A 14,493-nucleotide genomic window follows, 5' to 3' on the forward strand; every position below is an offset into this window, starting at 1 on the left:
TCAGAGATACTTACCTATATTACTGGCTGAAGGACAATATGCAGTTAGGCGTCAGGAGACTATTTCATTTGTACCAATTAGGGCTGGGAATTCAAATAGGAACTGGGGTACAGGAAAAAAAACCAGCATTGCCTGCATAGAATCTGAAAAAGGAGAATTGCCTCTTCAGTTTTAATGGCATATCAGATTATAGTGCTGTGCAGTGTAGTTAGTATTTTCAAACTAAAACAGGCAATGCTATACTTACCGGGAGCTGCTACCCTGTTTGCTCTTAGTGACAGGTTTTGTCCATATATATGTGTGTGTCTGTGTGTGTGTATGGGTAGCATGGGTTTTTTTCAAGGACTTGATGAGGATGAAGAGTGCATAATTGAACATAAAATTACTAGGCTTAGTAGGCTAGCTGACCTGTTGTGTTAAAAATAACACAGCATACTGCTGATTCCACAGGATATTCTTTTTTTAGGGCTGTACACTTCCAAAAAGCTGCATACTGTTATGCTTTGTTGCATATTCTCAATTTTGTCTTCAAATTTTCAGGCGAGCGAGAGCTCCAGGGCCTTCTTTGATTGCCGGCAGACGTGTGGGGCCCCATAGCTCACCTCAGCAGGCATGCGAGTGGGCGTAGGGTCACCCGTCTTCACACCTTTCTGACAGATATGAGGTCTCTCTCAGCTGGCAGCAGCTGAAGGAAGCCTCCTCGCTCTCATGTCTTTACCTGCCCCTGCCCCTGCCACTTTGTGCTATGGATGCTGCCCCAAGGGGTAGGAGATGCAGCTATTACATTATGTAACACAATCTTTGTTCCTGGGTTATAAATATCATTTCCTAATTTGTTATATTATTAAAATATGGAAAAGGTTTTTTAAACTGCAAAAAACTTTGTTTTGTGGTCTAAAAATGGCTTATTTACATTGAGGAAAATTACAAACGAAGTATCTAGACAGGAGCAAATAATACTACTCAGCCACAAAAAAGTTTATGGAGTATAATAGCTACTTTCAAGTACGTACCACACAATTAAACAGGAAATAACACTTTCAAACCAGGAACAGAACAATTTTCAAATTTTGTTACATAGTGTTATATGAAGAATTTTAAAAGACCATAACTACTATGTAATTATGACTATTATGCTATCAAAGTGCTTATTTAATTATATTACCTGTTATCCTATAGTCCAGTTAGAATTGCTGATGCTAACAACTCCATTTTTACTACAATGGTAGTAGTATAAAACCTCCACTAAAATGTGATATTTACCAGAGATAAGCTACTAGTTTTAATACATTTAAAACATTCTAGATGGCAGTACTACTTTCCAAATGCTAGTTCGTTCCTGAACATATGAAACTCTTATTTCAAGATTTGAAAGTTTATACCTTTGACTGGAAAGTTGGACGGTCACAAACATTTATCTTCTCTTGTTGCTTCATTAATGACACTTATCATTCTATCATTCTTTTGTCCCTTCAGATATACTGCAGGATTCAGTCTTTGTTGACTTGTCTTTAACAAAGCAAGGCCGTCGGGAATATGTGCAGATACCAAATTACATGGATAAACCCCCCATTGAACTGTATCAAGGAAAAAAAGAAATGGAAGATGAAGAAATGCTTATGGAGCAGCTAAAATTATCAGCTTGGCCACTGGATAAAACCATTTTTGAGAAACTACCACCAAGACTTCGCAAAGGTAAGAGATTTAATATAACTTCCCTTTTTATTGTTAAACTATCTAAGTAGTTAGTAATGGTAACTTTAAATAACAATGGACACAATCCAGCCAAAATCCTGTTGTTGTAAGTTCCAGCTCAGTGAGGGAATTCAGTACAGAGTGAGCATTGTGTAGTAATTTAAATATTGGGTTAAACTTCAGGACACAAAACTCGAAACCCTGCTCAGCCACAAAAACCCACTGGGTGGCGTTGGGGAAACCATACACTCTTAACCTTAGAGAAATGTCAGATGCCTTGCAGGCCCATTAAAGGTCAGACTACTAAACAGAGGTTGGATGGACACCAATGTTTCCTAAGCTTCTGATAACCAGCACATTCTTTTTTACATCCTAAAAGTTTAATGTTTCAGCATTTGGAAACCCCTTTCATTGTCTTTTCATGAGGCTGTCCTGACTCAGAAAAAGAAAGTGCATAGAAGTGATTTGCCACAGAAGCACAGTGGGTAGCCTATTCAATGCAGAACAGAGTTGGTTCTATTATCTGTCTCAGTGGGAGCCAACTAAAACTGTTACCAATGAAATCATAGAACGGGGAATGACTTGGAACTTTCATATACAGAGATATTAGAAGTCAGCAGTATTCACTGATTTCTACAATGAGAAGCTCTTTTATGGACAATTCATGATGACAAAAATGGTTGTTCATGTTTCTAGAATCTAGAAGCCATTATTTTATGTTCAGTTTGAGATTAATGATCGTATAAATGACAGCATTGCAGGAAGCTTGTAAAGAAAAATGTGGACTGTACGCCCATCTTTCTAAATTTCTACCAATGCGACTGATGTCCTATATGATGCTGCCATATACCCTGCCAGTTGAGTCAGCATATTTTGTGGCTTTGAGGTGAGTGTGATGAGATTGATTAAAAACCTTTTGTGAAACCTTTTTTTTATAGAGTGCAAGAATGGGAAACCCCTGGGTCCTATTTGCAAGCTTTTTGTGCTGTATTATCTCCCTTCAGTGATCAGAGATAACATGTAAGAGGTTGTTCAAAGCTTAGGAACCTGCTGAGTGGAACTAAATCCTGAGTTCAGGAAGTGTGTTTCCTGAAATTCACGTGTCCTACAGCCTGGCACTGGCTAATGCTTGTGTAGATACGCATAGAGTTAAGCTGCTCTTGGCACATTTGGAGGCTCTTACATGGAGGCTTATTCCTGAAGCAATCGATAGAACAAGTTATGCTTCATGTGTTTGGTAGTAAACCAGCCAGATTCTGTCTGGCCCTGTCCTCTTTGTTATGCCTCCTACAGACTTTTAACATTTGCAGTGAGACCCCAAGATCATTCCCAAATTAGAATGTAGCCCATAGGTTGAACAATACTCCTTATGCACATTTGCTAGGTGCTTAAATCTTTCACATGATTCAATATCTCATTAATCCTTTGAAATAGTCCTTAGAAACATACCCAATTTGTAGACCACCTTTGCAAACTACTTTTCTTAGAAAAATGAAAATATCTTGTAAAGTGTCATCAATATCTCTTTATTACAAATGTAATGGGAAATGCAAGTGGAAAGAATTTGTTTTTTAAGCATAGATTTATGCTTTTTAAACATGTTGGGTATGGGCAAACTTTGGCCCTCCAGGTGTTTTGGACTTCCAAATCCCACAATTCATAACTGTTGGTAAGTTTGCCCATGTCTGGTGTAACTGATGAAGTAGATTTATCTGCTCTCCTCTTTCCTCTTTGTTCATGTCTGCCCAGTAAGGGGTTCTGGATACAGCTACTATATATCATTTTTTCCAAGCTCAAGCTTTAGGGTACTTTTTGCATCAGATACAGAGGCCCCCATCTACACTGCCATATAATGTGGTGTAGCAATCGCATTAGCCTGGTGCATCCATACAATGTACACAGGCTAATGCAATTGAACCTAGAATCAGGCTTGACCCTGAGTTTAAAAAAAGTGGTAAAAGTCTGAATCCTTTGGCAAGATCCAGACTTTTTCAGATGCTGGGGCAGTGGAGACTGCCATCCCAGATCCCAGTGCAGGATCCAGGATCATGTGCCCAGGGACCAGGCAGCCCAGGGATCTGGGTGTCAGTCCCTTCCTGACCCATCTCCCAGCACCTCCATCCTCCCCGAAATGACAGAAACTCCTCCCTTACTCACACTGTCTGCTCTGTATCTCCAGATTCTTCATCATTCAGGAAGCAAAACAGTTTTGGAGGAAGGTTGGGACTTGCTTCTCTCATGTTGCTTTGCTCTCTGAATGATTAAGAATCAGAAAGCAATGAGTATGTAGCTCTGTTAAAGGGGGATTTTTAGTGGGTTTTTTTTTGGAGGCATGGAGGTGCTAGGAGCATGAGAAACTGAGTCTATGTTCAGTCCTGCTGAACCAGCTTTAGTAAAGCTGGACTGTTGGGCTGTTGTCCACCCACAAAGGTGGCTTAGGGAAGCCTTTTGTGGCCACCATGCAGCTTGGAACCAATCTTTTTATGCCTGTTCAGAGTTCCATTTTGTGCTATGGTTGGAAGGGATCAGTGTCTTGACATAAAAAATATTTATTTATCAATCCTCCCCTTTACCATCTTATCTGTGTGGCTAAAAAATCCTGTCAGCTGGAGTGATGATGAGAAGGAAAAATGAGCTGCACAGGCATAAAACAATTTTGTAAAAAAGAGCCTATTTGTCAAAGGCTTTGTTCATTGAGGTATCCTTGGTTTTGTTTTCCCCAAAAAAAGTATTTTTGTAGAAAGAGAATGATAGAAACCTTAAAGGCGCAGCTGGTGGGAACGAGGGACAGGGCCTTCTCAGTGGTGGCTCCCCGGCTGTGGAACACCCTCACAAGAGAGATGCGACAAATTCCAACCTTGTTGGGCTTCAGAAAAGCCCTAAAAACATAGCTGTGTGCCCAGGCTTTTAATCAATAAATGGCAAAGATGACACGGACTGAACTATGGACAAAGCATGAGGATGATCGGATCTGTTTTTATGTTTGAAATTTATATTTTGTAATTTATATTGTATTTTAATAGTTTTATCTGTTTTATGCACTGTTTGATACTGATTTTATATGGGCATCGAATTGTTGCCATTACTGTAAGCCACTCTGAGTCCCTTCGGGTGAGAAGGGCGGGATATAAATGTGAGAAATAAATAAATAAATAAATAAATAAACACATTACATGACCAGAAATAATGTTGGAAAGTACTGAAATGAAACATAACATAGTCAAGAAACAACTTTAGAAGAATAGCTTGTTTCCCTTTTTTTGTCTTCAAATGGCTTTTCTCACAAATCTGAAATGTTCTTATCATCTCTGCAGATTAGTTGATTGGTTTCCTGATATTCCTGATGATGTGCGATGGATGCAAGAGCAACTCAGTCAAATTATGGGTACGGTGTATTCCAAAGCAAGGGAAAGACTACTAAGCATTCCCAGGTATATCTTGTGCTGCTCATATGTGCTTTGTTGGACAAATCATTTAACCTTTTCTACACATCATAGCATTTCAGGGACTAGTTTTCAGGGACTAGATTTAATAAATAGAGTCCCAGAGGAACTATGGACAGAAGTTCACAACATGGTTCAGGAGGTGGCAACAGAGTACATCCCAAAGAAAAAGAAAACCAAGAAGGCAAGATGGTTGTCTGCTGAGACACTGGAAGTAGCCCAAGAAAGGGAACAGTGATAGGGGGAAATACGCCCAATTAAATGCACAATTCCAGAGGTTAGCCAGAAGAGACAAGGAACTATTTTTAAACAAGCAATGCATGGAAGTGGAAGAAGACAATAGAATAGGAAGGACAAGAGACCTCTTCCAAAAAATTAGAAACATCGGAGGTAAATTTCAGGCAATAATGGGCATGATCAAAAACAAAGATGGCAAGGACCTAACAGAAGCTGAAGAGATCAAGAAAAGGTGGCAAGAATATATAGAAGATCTGTATAGGAAGGATAATAATATAGAGGATAGCTTTGACAGTGTGGTAAGTGAATTAGAATCAGACATCCTGAGGAGTGAGGTTGAATGGGCCTTAAGAAGCATTGCTAATAACAAGACAGCAGGAGACGATGGGATCCCAGCTGAGTTGTTTAAAATCTTGAAAGATGATGCTGTCAAGGTGATGCATGCCATATGCCAGCAAATATGGAAAACACAAGATTGGCCATCAGATTGGAAAAAATCAATTTATATCCCCATACCAAAAAAAGAAAATGCTAAAGAACGCTCAAATTTTCGTACCGTGGCACTTATTTCCCATGCCAGTAAGGTAACGCTCAAGATCCTGCAAGGCAGACTTCAGCAATACATGGAGCGAGAGTTGCCAGATGTACAAGCTGGGTTTAGAAAAAGCAGAGGAACGAGAGACCAAATTGCCAATATCCACTGGATAATGGAAGAAGCTAGGGAGTTTCAGAAAAACATCTATTTCTGCTTTATTGACTGTTCTAAAGCCTTCGGCTGTGTGGATCATAGTGCATTAGTGCATTGTGGCAAGTTCTTGGTGGTATGGGGATACCAAATCACCTTGTCTGTCTCCTGAGAAATCTGTATAACAACCAAGTAGCCACAGTAAGAACAGACCACGGAACAACAGACTGGGAACGGGATTGGGAAAGGAGTAGGGCTGTATACTTTCACCCTACCTATTCAACTTGTACGTAGAACACATCATGCGATGTGTGGGGCTTGACGAATCCAAGCCTGGAGTTAAAATTGCTGGAAGAAACATTAACAACCTTAGATATACAGATGATACCACTCTGATAGCTGAAAGTGAGGAGGAGCTGAAGAGCCTTATCACCAAAGTGAAAGAAGAACGTACAAAAGCCGGGTTGCAGTTAAACATCAAGAAAACCAAGATGATGGCAATCAGACTGATTGATAACTGGCAAATAGAGGGAGAAAACATGGAGGCAGTGACAGACTTTATATTTCTAGGCGCGAAGATCACTGCAGATGCAGACTGCAGCCAGGAAATCAGAAGACATCTACTTCTTGGGAGGAGAGCAATGACCAACCTCGATAAAATAGTGATGAGCAGAGACATCACACTGGCAACAAAGATCTACATAATTAAAGCAATGGTATTCCCTGTGGTGACCTATGGATGTGAGCACTGGACCATAAGGAAGGCTGAGTGAAGGAATATAGAGGCTTTTGAATTGTGGTGTTGGAGGAAAATCCTGAGAGTGCCTTGGACCGCAAGAAGATCCAACCAGTCCATCCTCCAGGAAATGATGCCCGGCTGCTCATTGGAGGGAAAGATATTAGAGGCAAAAATGAAGTACTTTGGCCACATAATGAGAAAACAGGAAAGCTTGGAAAAGATCATGATGCTGGGGAAAATGGAAGGAAAAAGGAAGAGAGGCCAACCAAGGGCGAGACGGATGGACGGTATCCTTGAAGTGACTGGCTTGACCTTGAAGGAACTGGGGGCGGCGACGGCCGAGAGGAAGCTCTGGTGTGGGCTGGTCCATGAGATCACAGAGTCGGAAGCAACTGAACGAATAAACAACACACATCATAGCATTTTTTTCTCACTTTAAACTAATAAGATAGTCATGTTCATTTTTTACATGCGATGGAAAGGATGTGCAGTTTGGTCCTGTTACTGGCTATACAATGGTGGAAACTACTTCATGTATGTGGCATTACAAAGCAATGTTTGTATATTTTGTCCTTTTTCTTGTATTATTTCAGTTACTAACTTTAAAAAGGGATGTTTGCAAGTGAATTTTTGCTAACTACAAAATGAGAAGTGTTTGTGTTTCTTCAGTATCACACCCAACTATTTTTTTCTGCTTTGCCTATCATAGCTCAAATGAAAGTATCAGACCAATGATCTGCACTTTTTCTCTTAAGGAAAACAAAAAAAAATGAAAAATTGTTAGATGTGATAACTTAGAGGTTTTAGATGCATTTGTACAAAGCAGCAGAACGTTTGTGGGAATGTGAGATACGATTTTTAACCCCTGGGACTCACTTATGGGTTGCATACCTCCAAAATACAAAATTGCAAGTAGCCAGATACTTGATTTTGGTTTTATAAAAATCATTAGGTTGAGGGACAGGGACAGGAACCAGAAAAGTCATTTTACCAGTGCGAGTTTTCCTCATCTAGTTCTAGATTCAATGCAGTAATTTCTGAATATATACGTTGCAGATAATTGAAACTGATATCTAGAGATAGATCTTTCGTGAATATTTGTCAATTTAAAAATATATTTTCAGCCATTTCTTGGCACACGTGGAAACTTTATCCCATCTTTATGTATAACAAAAAATTATAATTTTGCTGAAAAATTGCAATCTGTTTCCTTTGCAGTAAAGAAAGTAATACGGTACTTCGAAAATGCCAGACTGCGCCAGTGAACACAAGTCTTCTGTCATCCTCTTGCCCGCCTAAAATATCCCATTCTTCTACACATCTTGAAGAGTGGCTCTGGGATCTTCCCTACTGTGAAGAATCAGCTAAGAAGGAACTTGCAGATGGTTTAAGTGAAGGATTTTCCTCTATTCCTCCCTTTTTCATAAATTCTGAAGAATCTGGGGTGGAAGTAGATTTTGACTCCTCCTCTGAGAAGAGCTTCCAGACTGCTTCTGAAGACTAATTCATGAACACAGCATCAGATAAGCAAATTTCAGCGGAGGAGACACATTTTCTCCTAACATCTTGCCAAACAATCTCTTGGAAGACTTTGTTTACAATAGATGATTAATTGCCTTGGAGGAATCGTGTGGAAAGATCAATGTGCAGTTCTGGTCTAGATTCCTGATAACAGTTTTAGGATTAAAAAGATCCTAGTGCAATAGATCATTGCCCAAAACACAATGTTTCAGCAGGAAAAAAAATGAATCCTCTTCTGCTCATATTGGGACAAGCACTCTTAGGGAAAATATAGCTTTTTACCATATTTAACTTTTAAAATAGATTTTCTTCTATTTGTCTATAAATGCTGTTAGCACTTAAGGAAAACACTTTGTACTTAAGGGGATGTCGCATATGGGAACATTTTGGAAGTTTCAATTGCCTTATGTTTAAATATGTTGCATGAATACAAGGTATTATCATCTTGGTTACACTCCCTATTGCAAGGCATCCTTCTTTTTCAGAATCATCATGTAGGAGCACTGTTTTTGTCGAAAGAACATTTGCTTTTCTGTTGAAAGAACATGTTTGTCCCAGAATAACTTTGGGAATTAACAGAAGCTAAAAACTAACCCTGATTTCAGTATGATGGATATGTGATGGACTACTTTAAGGGCTATATTAAATCCCTGTAAACAAGAATAGATTTTATAATATCTTATTTGAGAAGCTAGTTTACAGCCTTTATTACTTCCGGAAGCAAGTAAGAAAGAATATGACTAAAAATATCATCAGGGCACATAATTAATACACAGATGCTATGTGGCATGAAATATTGGGAACTCAGAAGGCTTTACTTGCTCTTTGTTATTATCAAAATTACAAGAACTACAGGAAATGAATAAAGCAAAACTCTGAAAAGAGAATTGCATGAGAAATCCATGAAATAATCACAGTAGAAATTCTGTCCTGTGTTTCATTAAATTCAAACCATTTTTAGTCAAGTTTTATTGACAAAAATGTCAAAAGGTGCCAATATATTATTAGCTAGGACCTTAAGTTTCTTGTACCATAACTGTCAAAAAGATAAAATGAAAAATATATGGTTTTTCATTTTGTTTTAACTTTGAACAGCACATGTTGGGAAGATAGCAAATCATTTCTCTCTGAAATAGTTGGTAGCAATACATGGTTATTCTTTGCTTCACAAATTCAGTGCTTGAAGTGATAGGAACATTTATTTATGGTGCCAGATTTCAGTGTTGTTTTCAAAAATAAGATCACTGTTGTAAATACTTGTGTCCTATCTCTCCCCCCGCCCCCAAATACTTGTAGGACTGTTTTAATGCTCTCTTGAAATAATTGTGTTAAATTCTCTTGTTAAAATAGTCAAAGCATCAACCAAACAGAATTTGCCTAGGGGATTGTTTGTTACCAATGAGATTGCTTATAAACTGGCAAAACACTAATGCTCAGATGGGAGCAGGAAATATGGTATTTCAGATTATTTTAATTGTCAACTTTGAGTAAATTTAATTTTGTCTAAACATTTAGGCAGTCTTTTGGTTGTGACTTGCTGATGAAAACCAAAAGAAGTGCTGCATTTCTGGAAGAAATGTAACTACTTTAAAAGGCTCCCCGTGCACTATAATAGTGCAGATTTTGATTTATATATAAAAATGTTGGTGCTTTTTGATCCAAGACCTATCTTTAACACTTCGTTTTGTTAAAAGTGTTGTACTTACTCTTTCTAAAATCTTGATTGTATTTCTAAAATGGATTAATTGCAGTATTGTTACAATTGCTGATCTTTTTAAAGCAACAAAATAAACTACAGTTTCACATGTCTACCTATAACAGCAAACTGATCTTAATATACATTTTTTACAGTATCACCTCAGAGAACCCTCTCCTCTTTTTATAAATCTTGGAAATCTTATCAATGCCTCTTGAGCTCTTTCTGAGTTGCTTGCTGCTGTATTCTGTGCTTTTTGGGGAAAATGTGTCCAGGCAGAATGAAGATAACTACTAAGGTGGGAAGGTTGAAGGGAGTGCAAAGTGTGTGTGTACATACATAAAAAGGATTAGTGCTGTCCCTACAAAAACTATGGCCAGAGTCCAGGGTTCTTTCTTCAGCTTCTCAAAAGCTACACATTTTTTATGATTGAGATGTAAATTAATAAACTATGGAAAATAGCACTTGGCAGGGCTTTTTAAAAATGTGATTTAGTCTCACTCCAGCATTCAAACCACTACCCCATACTGGCTCTTGTTTTGTAATCTGGAGACAAATTGCTTTTAAAGACCAACACGTCCTGTTCCAAACCTATTTGCTCCATCTACATTATACAATTAATGCAGTTCGACACCAATTAAACTGCCATGGCTCAATACTATGGAGTTGCAGTTTGCTGAGACAGAGAAGGCAAAAATCCTTGCAAGACTACAGCTCCCATGACTCCATGTCACAGTAGCTCAGAGTAGTACATTTGGCTCTGTCTTCCCATTTTACATACATACATGTGCATATACATGAGAAAATATTTGAATATTGCATTTTAAAGCTCATTTCTTTCCCAAACTATAGCTTGACTTGATTCCAACTTCATAGGCTTAAGTAATGAAGTTCTTAGTCCAAGCCCCAGTGACCTGACAAAAAGCTCATGTTTATAAGACCATGTTAAATGTCTGATTGCTTCTTGTGGGGATTAGGCATATATTTATATGTTATCTATTGAAACCAATGGAACTTTACTTTTCTGATTGAGTAATGTACTAAGGGTTCCCTAATACTTTCTCTTCACAAGATAGACATAATGAAAGCATCTCCACCAATTAATTACAGCAAACAGTGTAGATGCACCTGTGTTCCATAGATTAAGAGCACAATGCATGTAATGTTCCTCTTTGCATCATCCATGTGGGTTACCATCCTAAACTTGGAAATAGTTTTATGTGGATTGAAACAAGCCTAAGCCCCTCAAAAACACCTTTCAAAATCACTATGAAACTATAATCTACAGGCTGCTTTGACTGGAGATTATTCAATGGGTGTTTTAATATTGGTTCTGAAGGGCAATGCTACAAATGCTCCACAGTGGCGCCTGAAGGCAGGCTTAAGATCTATCCCCTTGCAGATACAACAAACTTTTATCACACAATAAGTTCGTTGCACAATTGTATTGGCTTTGTTTGGTGTTTGATCTTTCCCTATTGCACAATGCCATGACTTGCTCCCTTTTTTCATATTACATTTCAAAGGAAAGTACGTATGTGGGATCTTCTGCAGGAGCATACCAAAAAATAGTGCAATGCTCATCCATGTCTATAGAGTTCTTTAAAATGCACTTTTTGTGGCCGTGAACTGTCAACAAAACTGAGAACTTCAGCCTCTTAGGCCCAATCTATGCTGGTTTATAATGCAGTTCACTGCTGTGTAGATGCAAAGGGGCAATGCAGAAATAAGGCAGCGCCTCCTACTGTTTCTAACTTAGATCAGGTCTGATTTATTTATTTTTTCCGTGTCAGGAGCAATCAGAGTTGCTTCTGGAGTGAGAGAATTGGCAGTCTGCAAGGACATTGGCCAGGGGACGCCCGGATGTTTTGATGTTTTACCATCCTTGTGGGAGGCTTCTCTCATGTCCCCACATGGAGCTGGAGCTGATAGAGGGAGCTCATCCACGCTCTCCCCGGGTGAGATTCAAACCTGGCAGCCTTCAGGTCAGCAACCCAACCTTCAAGTCACAAGGCTTTTATCCCCTAGGCCACCGGAGGCTCCGTAAGGTCTGATATGAGGTTGAGTGTTAGGTTTCAATGAATGCCCACTTGTCTGTGGCCTCCATTTACACTGCCCTATAACGCATCTGAAACAGCACTATATAGTGTAGATTCATATTCTAGGGTCAGTGTAGATTGATATAATACAGTTCATTACATTATGTAAGAAAATTTGAAAAATGTTCTGTTCCTGCTATGAAAGTGTAATTTCCTGTTTAATTATATGGTCCTTTTCAGGTTGTGGTTATACTCCAGAAACTTCATTTTTGTGGCTGCCACAAACTATGTTGAATTGGTTGCGACTATGAATATGAATATTCATTGATACCTTTTCCATATTTTTATGATAGAACCAATTAGGAAACAACAGGAACAAAAAAATTTTCTACATAGGGTTAGTGTAGATTGATATAACACGTTCACTATATGAGTCTACACTGGGTTGCTATGAGTTTTTTGGGCTGCATGGCTCTGTATTCTTTCCTGGCATTTTGTCTGCATCTATGGCAGGCATCCTTAGAGATGTTGTCGAAGGCTTTCATGGCTGGGATCACAGGGTTGATGTATGTATTCCGGGCTGTATGGCCATGTTCTACAACAACCCCATCCTTAGAGGTTTGTTCAGAGGTCTGTTGGAAATGAGGTAGTGGGTTTTTTTTTAATCTGTGGAATGTCCAGAAAGAACTTGTCTGTTTGAAGCAAGTGTGAATGTTGCAATTAGCCAGCTTGATTAGCATGTAAAAGCCTTGTAGCTGCAATGCCTGGTTGTTGTTGCCCAGGGGCATCCTGTGTTTGGAGGTGTTAACTGGCACTTGATTGTTGACTGTCTGGAATTCCCCTGTTTTTGAGTGGTGTTCATTATTTATTGTCTTGATTCCGGTGTTTATAATTACTGGTAATCAGATTTTGTTCATTTTCATGGTTTCCTCCTTTCTGTTGAAATTGTCCACATGCTTGTGTGCATTTCAGTGGTGTCTCTGTGTAGTCTAACATGATGGTTGTCGAAGTTGTCCAGCATTTCTGTGTTATCAAATAGTATTCTGTATTCAGGTTAGTTCATCAAGTGCTCTGTTAGAGCTCTGACAAGCATCATATCAGACTACACAGAGAAGCCATTGAAATCCACAAACATGTGGACAACTTTAACAGAAAGGGGGAAACCATGAAAATGAACAAAATCTGGCTGCCAGTATGAAAAAACACCAGAATCAAGACAGTAAATAATGAACACCACTCAGAAATGGGAATTCTAGACAGCCAACAATCAAGAGCCTGTTAACACCTACCAAACAAAGGATGCCACTAGGCAACAACAGCCAGGCTTTGTGGTTGCAAGGCTACTCAATGCTAATCAAGCTGGCCAATTGCACTTGCATCAAACAGACAAGGGTTCTTTCTCATCGTGGACATTCCACAGATATATACACACACTACTTGCCTCATTTCCAACAGTCCTCTGAACAAAACTCTGAATGCTTGCCACAGATGCAGGTGAAACATCAGGAGAGAATGAAACTGGAACATGGCCATACAGCCCGAAAAACTCATAGCAACTCAGTAATTCCGGCCATGAAAGCCTTGGACAACACACTGAGTCTACTACACTGACCCTCTAATGCAGTTTCAAACTGCATTAAAGGGCAGGGGAGATGAGCATTCTGCAAAGGTTCTTCACAATGGGTCCTGAACGTTTGCTCCCTCTTTAAGTCAGCTCTTTTCAGCCACAAAGGACAACTGGCAGACCTTTCCTTCTGCTTTCTTCTTATTTCCTTTCTCATGATGACAGGTTACATCAAGATTTTCCACTGTTGAATTAGCAAGAAGTTTTCAATCAAGCACAAGTTGTTCTGATGGTACTCTTTTTTTTCTTTTTGGTGTCTACTGAAGACACAAGTGTGTTAAAGCGCTGAGCTGCTGAACTTGCAGACCGAAAGGTCCCAGGTTCAAACCCGGGGAGCAGAGTGAGCGCCCGCTGTTAGCTCCAGCTTCTGCCAACCTAGCAGTTCGAAAACATGCAAATGTGAGTAGATCAATAGGCACCACTCCGGCAGGAAGGTAACGGTGTTCCATGCAGTCATGCCGGCGACATAACCTTGGAAGTGTCTATGGACAACGCTGGCTCTTCGGCTTAGAAATGGAGATGAGCACCAACCCACAGAGTCGGTCACGACTGGACTTAACGTCAGGGAAACCTTTACCTTTTTTTAAATTGCATTTCTCTATCGCACCAATGGTTTTGCCACCAATGCGCCAAGCTTCTGATGTCCACCTTTAACCCCTAACTTCTCCAATCACCACACCATACTCACAGAGTGCACCTTGTACATGAAATGAGTAGGCTAACCAGGGGAATCTGCTGAACCATTTGGATTGAAGCCTTAGATGCCTCTTCCTAAAGGTAAAGGTAAAGATTTTCCCCTGACGTTAAGTCCAGT

General features: G+C 39.4%; 1 protein-coding gene across 1 annotated transcript in view; it reads left to right on the forward strand.

Moving 5' to 3' along the window:
* Positions 1-10,145, forward strand: part of LOC100557029 (1-acylglycerol-3-phosphate O-acyltransferase Pnpla3) — a 31,849-nt gene extending 21,704 nt beyond the window's left edge. Inside the window, exons 6-9 of the mRNA XM_008111423.3 lie at positions 1,477-1,695; positions 2,449-2,581; positions 5,010-5,126; positions 8,018-10,145. Coding sequence (XP_008109630.2) covers positions 1,477-1,695; positions 2,449-2,581; positions 5,010-5,126; positions 8,018-8,303 — 755 coding nt within the window. The 3' untranslated portion in view covers positions 8,304-10,145. The remainder of the gene's footprint in view (positions 1-1,476; positions 1,696-2,448; positions 2,582-5,009; positions 5,127-8,017) is intronic.
* Positions 10,146-14,493: the final 4,348 nt, after the last annotated feature.

Source organism: Anolis carolinensis, chromosome 5 (assembly GCF_035594765.1).
Source record: "Anolis carolinensis isolate JA03-04 chromosome 5, rAnoCar3.1.pri, whole genome shotgun sequence".
NCBI classification, from domain to species: Eukaryota; Metazoa; Chordata; class Lepidosauria; order Squamata; family Dactyloidae; genus Anolis; species Anolis carolinensis.